Source organism: Peromyscus leucopus, chromosome 4, assembly GCF_004664715.2.
Source record: "Peromyscus leucopus breed LL Stock chromosome 4, UCI_PerLeu_2.1, whole genome shotgun sequence".
Taxonomy (NCBI): domain Eukaryota; kingdom Metazoa; phylum Chordata; class Mammalia; order Rodentia; family Cricetidae; genus Peromyscus; species Peromyscus leucopus.
The window spans coordinates 87,688,160-87,707,618 of NC_051066.1; the positions used below are offsets into that span (position 1 = coordinate 87,688,160).

The 19,459-nt window shown below is 40.3% G+C and overlaps 1 protein-coding gene across 1 annotated transcript in view; it reads right to left on the reverse strand.

Annotated features, from left to right (window-relative positions):
• Positions 1 to 19,459, reverse strand: part of Ryr3 (ryanodine receptor 3) — a gene marked incomplete at its 5' end in the record, with an annotated part of 626,824 nt that overhangs the window by 419,356 nt on the left and 188,009 nt on the right. The window contains 3 exon segments of the mRNA XM_037205092.1: positions 7,341 to 7,534; positions 14,623 to 14,872; positions 16,056 to 16,189. Coding sequence (XP_037060987.1) covers positions 7,341 to 7,534; positions 14,623 to 14,872; positions 16,056 to 16,189 — 578 coding nt within the window.

Below are 19,459 nucleotides of genomic sequence, written 5' to 3' on the forward strand. Positions count from 1 at the left end.
CGGACCTCAGTATTTTTATTCCTAACAGGAACCATAAAAAGCTATAGTATCCACCTAAAAACTCATTCAGGGTCAGAAGTCTAGAGCATGGATTTCCAGGGGTAGAAATTGAAATTACATGTACCTGCCTGTTTTTCTCAATAAATTCTGTATTGGACACTTAATCTTGACCTTAATAAAAAATAACTCTTCATCATTCACAACTGAGAACATAAAATTGAAAAATAAATTTCTTTTTCTCTAGGTGCTTTTTCCTGCCCTCCAGTTTCTATCAAATTTCTCAGCTTCTACCAAGCGTAAAGCAGAGAATTCAAGAATTGTGCTCATTAGGATGAGTTGTTCTTTATCCTCAGATTTCCCCCTACAGATTTTAAAAAACAATTTCATAGGAATTTAGACTGCTTTGACATCCCACGTCATTCCAGTAAGAATGACTAATAAGAAATAAAAAGAAAGAAAAGGATTTCTGGTGAGGATGTGGGGAAAGATGAACCCTTATTCACTGCTAGTGGGAATGGAACCTTTGTAGCCACAATAGAGTGAGTGTGGAGGTTGCTCAAAGCACTCAAAATAGTGGAGATATCTATATCTATATCTCTCTATCTCTCTATATCTATCCATCTATCCATCTATCCATCTATCTATCTGACTGGAAGTCAACTTACCACAGAAATACTTGAACTTCTGCATTCATTGTTACACTATTCAAAACAGCCAGGAAGTGGTTGGTTAAGGAAAATGTGGTATATATACACAATGGTATTTTAAGCAGTCATAAAGAAAAAAAAAGTCATGACTTTCCAAGAAAGTAGATACAAGTAGAAATCACTATGTTAAGTGAAATAAACCAGACTCAGAAAAAATATTAAATGATCTTTCTCTTACATTAGGAGCCTAAATTTAAAACGATGTTTGTGCGTGTACACACACACACACACACACACACACACACACACACACACACACACACTCATTAGTCAATCTAATCTCTTCCACTAAAGCACCTGGTTCCATCTTCTGAGGTTCTTCCTGGAACTCAGACATGAGGAAGATTTTTTTCTTCATAAAGTTTACAAAGATAAAGATTTCTTTATCTCAGAGATAAGCAAGTGTTTCAGTCATAGTGTCCTGGAAATAAAAAATATTGGGATGTGTAGGGGGAAGTTTTATTTGCTTGTCAAAATTTGAAAGCAAAGGGAAATGACACTGAAAAGCTCTGGTAGCATTTATAATTTCATCTTGGAGATTTCTGACTGCTAATTTGCAGAAGCAATGAGGATACCTCTTGTCAGATTTAAAAGACTGATTCATGAATAAAAACACTAAAAATGAAGACAAAGTTTTGCCACGATAAAAAATGATGCCCAGTTTTCTCTTCATCATGCTACGCTGTCATCATCCCCAGCTGTCTAGCAGGCATGGAGGTGTTCTAATCTTTCCAGACATTTCAATCTTGCAGGTGCTATTTAATCCCTCTGGGAGGCCTGGGGTAGTGGTCCAAAGAAGAAGAGTATACGGTTTAAGAGGGGATTGTTAGCAGGCTTTTGCTGACCTGAGTTTAATTCACATCTCATGATTCATAATTGCATCTTTAGTCTGCAATGCTAAGAATGGAGAATAATCCGAGTTATGGACATTCTCACATTCATATTTCTTACTGGCTTACATGTGGTGAAGCCCAGGGCAATCCAGCCAGCACTCATCTTGTTCCTCTGCAGCAATATATTTATCTCAGCAATAATTTCCACAGCATTGACCACAGCAAGCTGGAAATAGCTAAGCTGTCGGTTACCTGAATTTTAGCCAAGTCTGGTGGATATCGATGGAAACAAACAGCAGCTACAGGCACCAACTGTTTTTGGATTTTTTTTTATTAATTAGAAAAGGCTGGTAACAGTTACATAAGATGATTAAATATGTCTATAGGGGAGCATATAGCTGTAAAATATATTTTACTACAGTAAAAAGCTCAACTATTTTTAAGAACAAAAAGAGCACCCCAAATTTACTATCTACTCTGGCCTTTTGTTTAAGGCCATCTTGGTGATTCATGCCCTGTACTATTTCCAGGTGAGGGGCAAGGGTGATGTCGTCTTTAACAAAAGCTTCCTGGCATCAAAATAACTGGAAATTTTGGATGGGCTCCAAGGTACATATGCTCATCTTCCACTCTGTGTTGAATAGGGTTGTCACCACCACATTACGGCACTAGTAACACTACCTACAAACAGGCCACAGTGAGAGTAAACTGGAGCAGTACATTCATAACAGTTAGGGAAGGGAGCACATATTGATTTGTGAATTTTGTCAGTAATTATTCATGCTGCCTTTGACTTCGCCAGGGGTAAATCTAATTGAAAAAAGATTTTTGTTCTTTGTGCCCTTTGCTCTTCCATGATTGCTGGCAGGGACATCCTAATCAGGTGTAATTAACAACATAGTTTGCACTGATACAAATAATAATTTAAAAATTCAAGAGTATGACCTCATTAAAGATCACTGAGTGGAAGGTAATGAGATTACAGAAGAGAAATCTAATTTAGAAACTACATACAAATTAAAAATGAGTATGAGAAACAATTCTGAAGGATCCTGTGTTGGGAAATAAGACTCTCTTCCTAGGTGGGCATGCTAACTTACTTCTCTCTTGGAGAACTGCCATAAAATCAAGCACATGTTTTAAAATATGGTGTAAAATGGTAATTTAAAAATTAAAAAAATATATATTGAGCATGCTTATTTTCAGTAAGATATCTTAATTAGCCTAGAGTTAATATCCTGGCCTTTCTTTGCATAACTAAACTAGATCAGTACAGGAAGTGACATGTTTTAGCACCAAAATATATTTCTCAAGTTGATGTAAAAGTGTTGGTTTATTGAAGCCATTCACTCATAATTGAAAAGAGCCAGTTGACTGCTCTCCAATATAAGACCAGCAATAACCTGGAGCAAAGATGCCATCTGATGATGCATTTCAGAAACACGTATGTGGGGATAGTGTTTCTACCTCTCTGTGACCATATCCTGTCATGAGACCCAGTGACAGAAATTGCCCAGTGCTGACTGTGTTTTCAGGGTCAGGTATCAGGTGACATCAAGGCACCCAAACTGCTCTTAAGCATGCCATATGTCCAGTTGCTATGAGCAAAAGCCCCCAGATCTAAGCTGTTGACTCTTAAAACTAGCACATCTAGACTCTTCAAACTTGTCAAATTCTCTCAGAGAACAGCTCACTGTTTATCCTGTAACTTTACTTCTCTGTTAACTGTGTGCTCCGAGGGCTATGTGATCTACTGACATAGAGATGAAATGCCAGCAATGTCTTCTAAATAAGGATGGCATTCAGTCACCTATGTCTTTACCTGCTCTGAAGTTCTCAGTCAAGAGAGGATTCCAAAGCAAGGTCCACTCAGAGCAAATACAAATCACAGACATGGAAATCCTATCTCATTACTTTGAAGGAGTATGAATGGATGAAATAATGACTAAGAATTGCCAAACTAGGAGACGGCTCAGTAAGTGAAGTGTGAAGTGAGCAAGCCTGATGATGACCTGAGTTCAGATCCCCAGCACCCACTAAAAGCTGTTGTAGTAGCACAAGCATCTTTAATTCCAACTGGGAGACAGAACAAGAACACGGGGGAATCAGTAAAGCTTGTAGGCTAGCTAACCTGATGCAAACAGCAGCAAAAAACAAGAGAGAAGCTGTCTCAAACAAGGTGAAAGGTGAGGACTGATACAACACCCGAGGATGTCCTCTGACCTGGGTACACTGTGTCAAGCATGCTCTCACATTCACATACCCATGAACACATATGTCATACAAGCACACACACACACACATACAAATAATTACTACTCATTTTGCAAAAGCAGATGTAGTTTTCTCTGAATGCAAACTACTCAGAAAGACAATCAATTGCAGCAGATCGGAGAAGACGGTCTCTTTGAAAATTTGAATTTACACAGGGGACATCTATTTATATCACAACCCCTCTTCTTCCAAATGCTCAAGGATCACGGTGGAAGGGGCTGTGGAAAGATTATAGGAGTCAAAGGTGAGAGGTGACTTCAGTGAGACAGTCTGCTTAGATAGGACAGTACTATTGCACCACAGCGGCTGTGACTCACTGTACAATACTTGAGCAAGATGGGGGTGTGTGTGGCAAAGTCCAATTTCTAGCTGAGGAGCTATTGGTAACTGATGGCTGCTGGGAAAGAGAGAGTGTGTTTTCTTTAAGAACATGGCTTTTGGAAGGCTCCCCATGCTTCAGTAATGACTCTACACTTCATGCACATATAGGCAGTGTACTAAATGGACTCGGTACATTTTAAAACATAATACATACACCTAGGAAGGATAGTGGCGGAGGAACACAGGAGGAGCTGGAGGGGAGGTAATGGGGTTATAATCAAAACACATTATATACATAAATTAAATTTTCAAACAATAAAATATTTTAAAAAATGTTTATTAAAATGTGTTAAATTAAATATTAATAAAATGTATATTTTTAAACATCTAAATAGTTTTAACAAATGAGATCTTAAGAAGTGCTTCCCCTTTCTCTCTCTCTCTCTCTCTGTGAAAATAATCTAAAGTCAGTGAGTGGCACTGGTCAAAACAGAACAGAAAGGGGAAGATGGTGAGGATAGAAAAGTGAGGCCATAAGCTATCCAGACAAATGTGGTTCTAGGCACTGATCATTCAGGGTCACCTGCTTCTCCAGAGAAGATTCTGGGCCAACACGATGACCCTAATGTGGCTGTGCTGCATTAGTGTCTCTGCTCCTAGGGAACGGAGCTGGGGAGCTGTGCGCTGTGACTCACACTTGGTTCCTCCTGACTGCCACAGGGACTTTGCTCTAATCCATTCTTATCTCCCTTCGGAAGATATATGAACTTGTCTGGCTTTGTTCAGCACTTCATGAAGTGCTAAAGCCTATGCCTATGGTGACATTCTGCAAATCCTACCCTGGGGCTTTGCAGTGCCTGCTTCTTACTCCTCTGTGGCTCCTGTTGTCATACCCTGCTCCCGCTGCACTGTTCGATGGCATCCATGGATACAAGAGTGATTGTAACTGTAACTCCTATGTCCTGCTCAGTCAGTTATGAGCTCTTTAAAATACAGAGCTGGAGAGTGGAATGGCTGAGACAATTTTGGAAACAGGCTTATTGTGGGGTCTTGACTTACAGACATCTAAATGTATAACAAGGCTAAGAGAGTTAAAACAGCATTTATATGATACAAGGAAAGAGAGGGGCAGAACTGTGAATACGATCGTAAGCAGTGAGATATAGGAAAACAGCATGCACAGTACATCCCCAAATCAATGCAAACTATCTATATGTAAAACATAACATTATCATCTTCGAGTGGTGCTATTTTGGGTTCTTATGATTTTGACTTATATTACATTAAAAGGGGGAGATAGGATAAAAAATTAACCATAAAGGTAAATCATAACTTGGAAAAAACATTGAAGCTATAGAAAACAGATCAGCAGCCTTAAATATAACTTGATTAACAATAAAACCATCCAAAATTAATATAAGAAAGGCTAGGAACATAAAACCAGCAAAAATACTAGGTGGAGAAAGAAACAGAAAAATGTGCTTTATAATTTCAAATTGGTAAAATAAAAAATAACCAGCAACGATAAAATTAGTGTGGATTCAATCAATTGGGCATTCTCATATGTTGCTTTTTTTATATGTGTTTATGTACTCATGTGTGTGTACATGTATGTGGAGGCTAGAGAACAACCACAGATGCTGTTCCTTAGGCACCATTTGCCTCTTTTTGAGACAAGGTCTCTTAATGGCTTTGAATTTGCCAAGTATGCTGGGATGCCTGGTCCAGCGATCCACAGGGATCTGCTTATCTCCCCCTCTCAGCACCAATATCACAGTGCATGCAATCCTTTAGCTTAGTTTTATATGTGTCCTTGGGAGTGAATACAAGTTTTTTTGTGCATAACTGAACTACTTTCTCGGCTCTACAAATATTTAAATGATATCACAAGCCCAGATATTTTATCTGGAATCTCTAGAGATATAATTGGGGATTTGGAATGCATAAACATTCAAAAAAAGAAAGAGATTCTGTGTAGCATGCACACATCTCAAACAGAACCACTAGCCAGAGGAGAAACAGTATCCAGTATTCAGACATACTAATATCTCTGCAGTTAAACATACACACATTCATAGGAATTATGCTGTCAAAGATTGAAAACCAGTTGAATTTCTATTGATGACAGCTTTGCTACAACCTGAGTTCAGGTTAGATTTGATGCAAAATGTATCCTGAACAAGGTTGTGGTTTTCAAAGAAATGTAGATTTTGCAATTATTGATAAGAAGCTCCTAATAGTTCATGCAATTTTTTCTAAAAATCAATTTGGCCACATCATTATAAATTTTGAATCTTAAGATATATTTCCTCTTTCTTCTGAGAGGAAGAAAACGGCAATGCAGAACAAGAGTTACACGCAGGTATGTCTGTAACAATGCTATTTGTAACAATAGAAGTAGAATTGGCATGAAAACATAACACTAAAGTAATGGCTATATTATGAGGCAGTGAAATAAAGAGAGATTATGTGACCATAAAAATAATTTTGAGGGTAGCTAATGAGTCAGGAAAAGGCTCATTACTTATTTCTGAGTGAAAAATTATACTTCACATTTGCAGTGACTGCAATTTAGAAAGTATACCCTCATTTGTAGCAAAAAGATGAATAAAACAAAATATTAACAGTGATTATAGCTAAGCACTGGAATAGAAGATGAGCCAAGTGGTGGTGGCACACACCCATAATCCCAGCACTCGGGAGGCAGAAGGAGGTGGATCTCTATGAGTTCGAGGCCAGCCTGGGCTGCACTGTGAGTTCTAGGACAGTTAGGGCTACACAGAGAAACCCTGTCTAGAAATACAAAACAAAATAAACAAAAAAGAAAGAAAGAAAGAAAGAAAGAAAGAAAGAAAGAAAGAAAGAAAGAAAGAGAAAGCGACTTTTACTGTGTATTTGTAATTTTTTCTTTCAAGGTTTTCATAATGAGCATGTATTGTTCTTGTAACTACTGATTTGTTCCTTGGATTTCTCATACAGTTAGGAGTCTGTAGCACAGCCCCTGCAGGAGGAACCTATGCAGCAAGTAGGTGGAAGGAATGAGTTGGGTTGCCTCTTGCCCTTTTGTCATTACTTTCTTGCGAGCAATTTGGCTTTTGAGACGAAACCGTAAAAGAAATTGTTGGTTCCTCAGCTCACAAGGGTGACAGGGAAGTTTTAAGGTGGGGTCATAGCTATTTTCCAGGAAACTGCAGCCATCACTTACTTGACACCAGCTGAAAAGCTCATCACAGGGAAGAAGAGTCCATCTGTGTTGAAATTCTCAAACATCCCCTGCACAGGTTGCCCATTGATTCGGAAAGAAATGCTGGGTACTCCAAGGTCAAGGCAGCAGCTCACCACATCATCTGACTTCAGCAGATGCTGGTTGATGGAGGCCACAGCTCTGGGGTATCCGGCCTGGTGTGCAAAGGACAGGAATAAAACTGTGGAACCCTGGAGGCAAGCATCAGGTAGGCAGACATACTTAGAGGCTACTACTGGAGATGGGGAAATGTGACAAGTATGCAATTTAAGAAGGGTTCAGAATATGCTACTGCAGTGGAAATGCAATTCCTTACTGTGTGAGATAAGAGAGAGGAAATTATTTTGTAAGCTGGTGAGTGGATAGGCACCATGCTTGACACGAGCCAAGTCTCAGAGGAAGTCCTAAAACTACTAAGAATAAAAATGGTGAGGAGTGAGTCTACTAGGCATGTGCTCAGATTACCCTGGGGCTGCAAGGAAGGGACAGATGGCTTCTACTGAGTGGAGGTCCTTGGAGGTAGGGGTGTAAATGTTTAGTCACAGGTAAGAGAAGGCCTGGCTCACTTCTGCTTTCTCAGAAAGATGTGGGCATTGTGTGGGAAGCCAGCAGAGAAGACTGCATCTCCACTAGCCAGGGAACCACACAACAAGGTCTGCCTGCTTTAAATAGCTTTCTTACTTCAGACAAGGAGGCAAACACATTGTCATTTAAATCTGTATTAGCGCTTTCAAAATGTTTTCCTGTATCTTCCCCATAAAATGATCGAACACTTCTGACCCTAAGTAGTGAGAAAATACCTTGTTTTTCTGTGTTATTATCGTCATGATCCTACCTATCCTCCTCTCCTGTTTATGTTTCTCCTGGGAATAAAGGAGCAGACAGGCAGAAGCTGGAAACTAATATGGGGTTTCAGGAACAAGATAAAGACATCTTGTTTCTTAATTGTACAATTAATACACGTTCATTATAAACATTAACCAATATAGAAAAGTAAGTAAAAGGAAAACGTAACTCCACAATGCAGTGGGTGACTTTGGGCATGCTTGGCCTTAAACAGGACATCTATGTCAAGGCCCCTGCAAGACTCAGGGAACATCACCCAGAGGATCATAAAGGATATGGGAGGCTGAGGTTGGAGAGGAGTGGTATGAAACAGAGTCCTCTGGACATAACAAGGCTGACCGCTAATGAGCTTATGGTGGTTGTGGATGCCTACACATGACTTACATGGGATTGGACCCGTCAACATTTCATCATGCGTGGGGGAGGGCTGATGAAGCCCCACCTCACACTGAGGGATTATGGGAAGTTAAGGAGTGGGGATATAATTTTCTTCAAAGGTCTAGACAATGACAGGTTGCCAATGTTTCAGTAAATAACCCCCAGCACATGCTTAAGCGAACAACCCTAATTAAACTCAATGGCAAAAAAAAAAGAAAAGAAAAAAAAAAGTCATCCAGGTAGGAAGGGACTTATTAGGAAGAAGAAAGTTTCCAGCAAAAGAGAAAGGGGTATCAGATGGATGTGAGAGCGGGTAATGGGGGCATGACAACGACCAAAATTCTATATAAACATCTATGAAATTGTCAAATAATCTTAAAAAAAAAAGCTTTCATTAAAACAGACTAATTCTCATGTGCACACACACATTATACAGAGTGTATCCAACTCAGGATGAGTAAGCCTGCTTGGACTTTTTTTGATAAATCATATTATAACTTATGGCATAATAGTAGATATATTAAAAGCTAGATTTTAATTGCTTCAGAATGCATCATAAAAGGTAACCTAAAATAGACTACTCTTGGTGGATATGTGCTATTTAAAAATTTTGTACATACATATTTGGTAATATTTCTAATCCCAATTTAGAAGCATTCAATGTTTTTGATGGCTACTGCTATTTTAATAATAGATTAAAAACTTAATGGTTGATTTAAAAAACAGTGAAATTATTGTATTTTTAATTTAAAAATAAATACATCCTCTAACTAAGTTAGGTGATTGAAAAAAACCATGTCTAAGCCCCCTTCCCTCTATTACATCCAACAAGGAAGTTCTCCCTGTGCCAGCCGCTATCTCTAGGGCTGGAAATCAAAGGCAGAAGGCCCATTCTGTGCTCTTAAGAAGTTCACAGTCTCCGGGTGGGGAGTGGATATTCAAATAAAAGTTACAACAATAGGATAAATATTGGAATGAAGGCCCATATCTGCCAGAGGTAGAGGAAGATGCTAAGTCTGTCTGTCTGCAAACATGGGAGACACAGAGACTTGGAGAGCAAACAGGATACTAGATAAATGGGAAATAAAGAGTTGAAGCTGAGGTGTGAGGCCTGATGAGAGGGAGGCAGGGGATGTGGGGTTGGGGTAATGAAGCCAGACAGAACTCGGAACTTGGGTATCTACACTGCAGATCCAGTCAGCAGTGGTGATCTCTAATTCATGTGGGGAGGCCTTGGACTCTGATTTTATAATTTCAACACTTTACTGACTCTAGATAACTGCAGTAGGAAACCTACAGTCAAAATTATTTAAACATGAAACAAAACTGAGCAGAGTGTGGCGTGTAGATGGTGTTGGCATCTTGCCAGTTTTTCCAGGTGAAAATGACTGACTCCCTTTAGTTCGCTGTGGAGTGTAGACATTCCCAGTCCAATAATCTGTTCTCTTTTTCACTCAAGTCTACTTTGAAAGGAATTTATGATATGAAAACTCAGAAAAACATGCTATGTTTGTCTTGCTCTTGAGTTCTGATTTTCCCATTGAAATAGTTGTTACCAATAAAACGTTTCCTTTTACATTATTTTAGCTTCCGGAAAATATCCTTGATGAACAATTTCCAACATATCTGTGACTTTTGGGAACCAGCAAACATCTGAAATATGATTTTGGGCAGTTAACTGTAAAAGCATCCAGAACCTTGATAGATAAACACACAATTCACTGGGATCGTCAACTTCTTAAACCTATTATAACAATGAAACTTGAAATGTTGAGCTGTGATTCTGTTGTCTACTTTTCCCTGTTCTTCAAGTCCTCCGTGAGTTCTATGTGGCACTGAGAGATAAGAAGCCACCCCTCTTAGTGGTTGATATACCCAGTGTCCATTGAAGAAAATGCCCTTCCCTAGCAACTATCACTTTCAAAATGTAGTCCAGCTATGTTTTATTCCTGAGTTCAAATGAGCCTTTTCCCTCAGCATTCTTTTTTTGTTTGTTTGTTTATTTATTTGTTTTTGAGACAGGGTTTTTCTGTGTAGTTTTGGTGCCTGTTCTGGATCTCACTTTGTAAATCAGGTTGGCCTTGAACTCCCAGAGATCTGCTGGCTCTGCCTCCTGAGTGCTGGGATTAAAAGCATGTGCCACCACTGCCCGGCTCTGTCAGCATTCTTAATGGCTTAATTTCTAGGCATGTGCCACTCAGCCCAACTTTATATCTTATTCTAATTAATTAAAGAAACAGTCTCTACAAAGTAAGCAATTTGCCAAGTGCCCTCTCCCAATCAACAATTGGGTGCCTGGCAAAGCCATGCTATTCCCCCCCCCCTTGACCTTTCTCACTGATAAAATGTTAGTATAGCAATTCTTCCAAATTACTACATTGATTGTTCCTTAATAAATATGTACAGATTGGTTCGAGTCAGCGGCTTAATTTATTGACACAGATAACTATAAAGTTAATCGACCTAGAAACTTAAATCTCAAGAAAAAGAAGAAAATTTGTCACGACCAGTTTCCAGTATCTCTCCCTAATCATCTTCCATCCTCTCCTATATAAGCTGAGTGTTATTTCCATGCCATTTATTCATCAGGTAATTACCCTTTCCTCAGATGCCCCAAATTCCCTGCAGTCCTGGTGGGTGTCATTAACAGATACCTTATTTCTTTAGCTGAAGTACAAGGTGATATATTTACCTGGAATGCCTCCCACAAGATAGATGTTCCTGGGCAGAGCTTGAGAAGCCAGGATGTAGCCTGGACTTAAGGAAGCTTTGGGTTTCAGTGAGTGAGGATGAAAAGTGTGGTGGTAGTGTGTTCCCCAAAATATTGTGACCCTAATAAACTTATCTGGGGTCAGAGACAGAACAGCCACAATATTAAACATAGAAGATAGGCAGTGGTAGCACATGCCTTTAATCCCAGCACTTAGGAGGCAGAGCTAGGCAGAAATCCATGTGTTCAAGGATACAGCCAAGCATGGTGACTCATGCCTTTAATCCCAGAAAGCGATCCTTTAATCCCAGAGAGTGATGGTAGAAGGCAGAAAGGTATATAAGGAGTGAGGACCAGGAACTAGAAGCATTTGGCTGGTTAAGCATTTGGCTGGTTAAGCTTTCAGGCTTCTAGCAGCAGTTCACCTGAGAGCCATTGGGATGAGGACACAGAAGCTTCCAGTCTGAGGAAACAAGACCAGCGGAGAAGTTGGCCAGGTGAGGTTAGCTGTGGATTATTCTGCTTCTCTGACCTTCCAGCATTTCACCCCAATAACTGGCCTCAGGTTTGATCTTATTAATAAGAACTTTTCAAGATTCATGCTACAGAAAAGTGTAAATCTCATAGACACTGTCTTCTCTACATCTCTCCTGATGGTAGAGAACAAGGGATCGAGACCCTTGAACACATCTCTACAGCATTATATCAAGAAGCTCGTGTAATGCTTAAACTTACAATAACAGTTTGTAAAGCTATCCTCTCACTTCTTCAACAAAACAGAGCCACTGCTAGAGATGACAAGTGTGGCCCTGGATCAACTAGCTTGCTTGCCCTCATAGGACACACAAAATGGGACAAAGGATGAGCTGGACAGGAGCAACTACGGAACGATGCACAATTATGATGTCCAAGGTCCTGAAATGCACGAGTGTGGCTCTTTTTGATATACAGTGGTTAGTTTCTTTGCCTCTGGACTCACTGAAGAATTCATTCCCAAGTGTCTATAAATAGACACAAGAGTCTCCTAAGTGCCTAAGTTTACTGCTACAGCAGGGAGAAGGATGAAGTGAAGTTTTTCCTTTGAGAATGACTCATTTGTCTTGAGACAAGAGTCCAATATGCTTCATCCATTGGGTAGCTGTGATTCGTGTTTTCTTAGTCTCTCGGCAGAGTTCTCTGCAGGTATGTATGATCTGGTTTCCATTGAGCACAGAGACTTGGGGTGATGAGATGGTGGCTATTAGTAGCCAGTGTGGAAATGGCTCCACAAGTGAAGCTCATTCAGTCTCTCACAGACTTCATCCTGCCATCTCAGCCATCTCAGGAGTTGCTGATGTGTGTGAGCATCCTTCAGTTTCCATTCACAGTCATCAGTCACTTCCCATTCACAGAAATAGTGTAGATCATGTGGTGATAACCTAAGCTAAAGGCTCCTACTGTGCACCCTTAGACTCAGTGATTCCACAGTGGGCCTTGGAGAATCAGGAAAGGAAGAAACATCTTCTGTGAAGAAACTAGGGAAAGTGAGTTGGGGGCTAGAGCGAAAGACAAATTTCCTTCTGCTTACTTCTCCCTCCTGCCATTTTTTCAATATTTTTGGAGCACACAGAACATGAGTAGACTTTTGTATCCTCTCCACTCCTCTCAATGGTCCAGGATACATAAAAAATGTACAAATGAGTATATTTACAATAGTCTTAAAAGCTTTAAACTGCATGCAAAACAGCAGAAAAATAACGAGAAACTTCATCTTAACAACTAAAAAAAAATTAAGATTACTCCAAGAATCATGCCATCAGAATCTCAGATAACACTGATTATTAGTTAGGGTATTGTCTAAAATAGTGATTCTCAAAATGTGGGCCATGACCCCTCTGGGAAGGGGTCAGATGACCTTTTCACAGGGGTTGCCTAAGACCATTGAAAACAGATACATTATGATTATAACAGCAAAGTTACAGTTATGACGTAACAATGAAAACAATTTTATGGTTGGGTGTCTTGAGGAACTGTATCAAAGGGTCATAGCATTAGGGAGGTTGAGAACCACTGGTTGAAGGGAAGGAGGAGAATGTGATGGGTATGCAGTTCTCTGTTACACAAGAAAATTCAGTATGTAGTTTCATCTTGCAAAGAAACATTTCTCTCATATTGAAATTAAGGAAGACTGTGCATCATGGCTCCTCTGTAAGAAGTATTCCACACTGTGCTTCTGTGAGGCATTTTTATCAGGCACACATTATCTCCAACTGCAGTTCTTAAAGAAATACAGACAATGCATGCTTTGGATAATAAGCAGGAGAGGTGTGGTATTTGTTAAGGGTGAAAAACATAGCCTTGCATTTTTCATCCAGGTAGAAACAATACATCCCTTCACACTCATGGGCCATGCATATGTATGGGAAAAACATCAGTATTTATCTTTTTAAAAAAAATCTGAATTATTTTTGAGATTAACACTAATCTACAGATGCTAACAACCATAACATGAAGCAGCAAGCAGTGTTGACATCATGGCCTTCATGACACAATCAGATCAGGAGACTTCCCAGGATGACTGAATACATTTCTTAGAGTCTTAGTGCATCAGTCTCTGTATCTGTAGCATGAGTTCAGTATTTGCTACCTTAAAGGTCATTATGACATTAAAGCAGGTAGCTTACTGTCCACTAAATAAATCTGAGTATTGTCTATGTGCTTATTCATAAAACCCTAACAACCCTATTTGCAATAAAGACTGACAGATATAGACTCTAAGTGTATTAGATACTTTTCTTACTGCTGTGATCAAATATCTACAAGACAGAAAGGAAGGACTTAAGTTTGTTTATAGCTATCTTAGCAGGGGAAGCATGGTGATGGGTAGATCTGTGCAAATGGGAATGAATGGCCGATGCTTGCTGAGATACCAGTGAACCAGAAACTGGAGAGAGGACAGAGATTGGGCTTGACTCTAAACCTCAAGGTATGACCCCAATGACCTACTTTCTCCATCTAGGTGCTACCTCCTAACAGTACCATAATTTCTCAAAAAAGTGCCACCAGCTGGTGACCAACTATTCAAACATATGAGCCTGTGAGGAGCATTTTACAGTTAAATTGTAACAGTGAGCTTAAGTTAAGTGATCTGTATTGGGTGACATAGTGAGAAACTCTCAGACTAAAGCTATAAATGAAGCTTGTTTAAACCTGTTGCTCTTCCCACCAAACAATCTCATGGGATTTAAGCAGTTCTATCATTGTAACTCAAAGTGAACACTATGAGGCTCAGTTATTTGCAACAATAGAATGGTAAATGGAAGCCTTCACAAGGTACTCACCTGACCAAAGATGAAGTCCATCAAAGCCATAGGAGTATAGGTCATCACCAACACCATTGCCTCCCCACCCTTCTCCACCTCCAGGGTATGGGGCATAGCCTGAGGAGGCCCAGCCCACTCGCAGGTGTGTGGGCTCTGCTGTGAGGAAAGGGTCCACCTGGTCGATAATTAATTCAAAGTACCACTTCTTGTACTGTGGCGAGCCTTCAGCAACTCCCAGGAAAATGTTCGGCCGGATACTGAAATTAAACATGGGACAGGCTGCTTCTGCAGAGAGCAAACAACTAACAGAACAAATTGAACCAGACCCAAGAGAAGGCATTGGCACAGTTAAACCTAAGTCAGAGCACTTTAATCATTTCATTTTGTTACTGTACAGTCTTCAGCAATTGTCCAAGCTCTTAGTGGGCGTGCTGGTGACAGCAGTAACTTCTTATAAAATATAAAGGTGGCCTTTTAAATATTCAATTCAAGGCAACACATCTATGGAATGCCAACCATGTGCAACAATGCTGTAAATGGTATAAGGGTTGTATGACCACCAACCTTTGTATCTTTCTGTAAGAAGGCGAAATCATTTATATGACCTCCATCCTCTGGTACACAGGTTTAAGTACAATCCCTGAGTGTAATTAATACTTAAAGGCAGTAGGAAGTCACTATTATCCAATCTTGTTGAGGTTGAAAAAAAGTGTGGGACAGACAACTTAAAGAGTATGGGACAGACAACTTAAGAGTGTGGGACAGACAATTTAGACTTCTGAATGTTTGGGTTATACTTGAAAAGAGACTTTTCCTGGGCTTGGGGATGTTCTATTGGAGACAGACACATATAACTCAGGTTGTATTAAGATGTCTGTTAAGATGGAAGATCTGGGTGGTGGCGAGGTCTGTGTGTTGCTTTGTACTTTGGGAGGAAATTTTTTCCCTTACTACTGTGAACCTAGTGGAAAATGTAAGAAGAAAGTAAGGCCTGCCTGGTTCAGTGAGCTCACATGAGTTACATGTGGCCACATGTAGGGACCAGGTAGGTTGGAGGTTTGGTTGGGTCTATCTTGACCCTCACAGGGTAAATGCCCATGTGTCCTTGAATGTAAGCAATTATAGTAACAATGTAGGACATACATTATATTAAAATGTTTTAGAAAAATGGTGCATAAAAACATAAACTTATCATAAAGGAATATTAAAGGTGTATTCATTTTTAAAATAAAACTTCAGTCATTAGAATGTATTTATCTTCCATTCTTAGCTACTTTAAGGATAATTTTGCAAAACTCCCCTAAAGGAGCTAGAGGACATTGTCCTAGTCATACAAAGTGTACCTATGCTTGGTCTGGTCTTTCTTGCTTGAGCTTCCACAAAGTCCTCTTTCCTACCTAGAGACACACTTGGCATCTGGAACGACAGTAGTGACCCTACCTGGTGACATCATTAATTAGCCGTGTCTGCAGGAGCAGGTTCCTCCGGGGTAGTAGGTTGTCACAGATCAGATTCTGGTTGGCTCTTACTGCGACCCCATTGCAGAGACAGAGGGAACACAGGACATCGAGAACCTGTCAGAGGATACACCCACCCCTAAACTTCAGCTCCAGGAGGAGGGGTACAGTGTGCAGAACTTGATCATCACTACACACAAAAGTAGGAGGAGGCCTGTAGGGTGAGCAAAGGGTGCATGGAGAACTAGCATAGAGCTGTGAGTCTTGCTCAGCGGGAGTGACTGATGCTCCAGAGGCAGCTGCTACTTGGAAAAATGAGGTCTGGTGTCCTTCTAGACCCATTGCTTTAGTCTTATGCTCCATCTCTCCAGACTTTGTATGCCACCTGTGGTCAAATTCTACTACAGTGAGGCCCTAAACTATGAAGATATGCTGTCCAGCCAGGGTCAGGACTAGGGTGCCATCAGATTCTCAAGGCACCAAATCCAGTCACTACTCACTTGCCCAGTCATTAAATCAAATGCTATCCACAGGTCTTGAAACCCAGCTTCACACTCTTACCCAGCCCACATGCACTGAGGATTAATAAGGTGCTCAGACAGCTAGGAACAACCAGCCTTCAGAGCCCATTTGCTTAGGAACTAGAACGCAGCAGGCTTGCAACCCTCAGGCAGTGGTGCAGACTCCGGTTCTCGGGTAGCTTGCTGTGATATCATCAGAGTACATTAAGACAGTCATAAATTCCTAAAAACCAGTGATCGGAGTGTTTCACTGACTCTCCTCCTCCCACCTGGAAGGATAGCAAATCTGCACCAGCCTAGGTAATTCATAAATCGGAGAGACTTGTCACCTAGCCACGGTGGCTGTTTCCAGCTGCCTGGTAAGTGGAAATGGTCCTCTACCTCTGCTCCTCCTCCAAGCTGTTATCTCACTTGCTCTATCTCATTGTGGCCCGTCCCTTTATATTCAGATTTTGTGTTTGGACCACGGCAGAGCAAATGGTGCTGGGGCAGGTACTATTCTTTCTCCTCCACAGGGAAGAGTGTGCAAATAGCAGTCAATAAATAACAGCCACACTGACAGGAAGGTGGGCAAATACATTTCAGTTTTTTAAAGTGGCCACTGAAGACTGAGCACTTGGTGAGGTTGGATACCTTAAGATTGTTGATGGCATTTGTGCCCATAATTCTCACAAACCAATTTTCCACCTGACTCCCTGAATGTCAATTTTGTTCCAGACAAATACAGAGCACATTTATGGGACAAACAGAAAAAGAAGCCCCAAGGCAGCTTTACAGGGCACTCTTACCATTACCACTCCATGACAGATATCGACTGTGGAAACTCGAAATCCAGAGGGTGATTTCTCATTCTAAGCAAAGAGCCATGGATGGCCAGAAAATTAAGTACTTTCCATCTGGCCCATCATACACCTTCATCTGTTTTGCTTGGGAGTGATGGCTGTGGGAACCTTGCTGTCACAGCCCAAGTAAAAGCTGAGCATGTATATATAATAGCAACAGCCAAGAGAAATAAAGATGACAAGAAGTATACAGCCTGACAGAGCAATGCTCACCTATAAACAGTCGACACCATAAAGACGACATTTCTTCATGTATAATGGGGGGGATAGGGACACACTTCCTTCTAAAGGTATTTAAATGGGATCTTTTCAATGAGAAGTGAGTGTAGATGGACTGTACCACAAGAGCTCACAGGCATCTTGCCTAGAGACCATCTGTGCTTGCTAATTTCTCAGCAGCCCTGGGAAACCTGCCTAGTGAGGTAGGTTCTGCTGAGTGTTCCGCAGACTCTGCACCCTTCTCCTCCTGAGCTCACAAGGAGGTCTACTTTGCAGGGTATGTGGGGTCACGTAACTGAGTTCTACTCAAGAGAAACTGGGTGGATGCAATGACATCTCCCAAGCTCTCCCAAGTGTTCTCTCTTCTCCTTCCCTCTGCATACAGATCTAATGCAAGGTTTACAGCACTAGGGCCCCCATTCTCAGATTCATGGGCTAGCAGCTCTGACAGGACAGGGAGCTTGGTAGAAACAGAGGTGCATGGACTGCTTCACCAAGCCACAGGCCCTCCCTCTCATTCTAAATCAAAGTCTTCACTTTATAAGAACTTCCAGCTATGTCCAGATTTGTAAGCCAATGGCAGCTAGAGATGCCCTGAAAGAGCCTGCGTCTCTGAACAGACACAGAGTGGAGCCCCGCAACTGCTGGGCTCTGGACAGTGATGCAAGCAAAAGCCCTGTATGCCAAGCTACTGAATGTAGGCTTGTTTTAGGAGTTAGACTTCCTTAATCAATGGCCCATTTATAGAGCTACAGTCATTTTCATCACTGATACCACATTTCTTCCAACAGGCATACATTGATCTTTGTGTCTCCTTCAGTCTGTGAGAAACACACACTTAGATGGGGATCTTACTTTAAAGAAATGTGTATTTATCAACACAAACATTATTTGGATGTTTTATTGTCATTAGTCTTTATGTGTAAAAGCAGATGTATTTTATAATGTAAAATATACCTAGTTTGTGATTTTTTTTTTACATCAAATTATACATTTGAAAAAAGAGTGTTTCCAGGCCCCTGTGGGTGGAGGACAAATCAGATTTGTTCTTCCTGTGGATGAGAACTGAGTGGCTGGCTTCATTCTCTGCTGCTGTGGCTGCCATAAAACAACTGATTTTAGGAGCTTTGGAGCAATGGTGTAGGAGTTAATGATTTGTTTACTTACATTCTATCCTCCACAAACGCAGGATAAACTTTTAATTCTGATTCATTCTTTTCAGGGACCAATGAGATTACTATTTCACTATATACTTTTCTTAGAAGTGACTCAAAATTATTGTGAAAAAAGATAATAAAAATGTTTATCTGTGACAAGTTTGAGTAGATTTGGGGCAAATCATTAGGGAAGCAAGTACATGAGTCCATCATCATTATTATTTTATTAATAAAAGCTAGCTCTATGGGAAAATACAGGATAAATGCTCTATTTTTTTTAATAAACTATTCTTTTTGCCAAACAAATTAGTGCTAGTGACAACATTTCTTTTCATTGATTTTCCTTTTGTTCTGTAAGAATGTCATGTTCAGGTGTGCAGCCTCCATCAACTTAGGGTGAGACAGGAGTGGATTTAGGTTCAATTCGCTTACTAATTTTATTAAACTTTTGACAAGCATGTATGGATGCCTCCATCATTAAGTATATGAGCTTGACCCTGTACTGATCACAATGATAGTCTCTATCATGAGGTAAGAGAAATATTCTGTGAAAATAACCATAGTGAAATGCAAGGTAGAACAGTTGTTATAACATATAAAATTTGTGCTAAGAGAAGAGGTGAGGATATCAATTACAACTGGGATTTT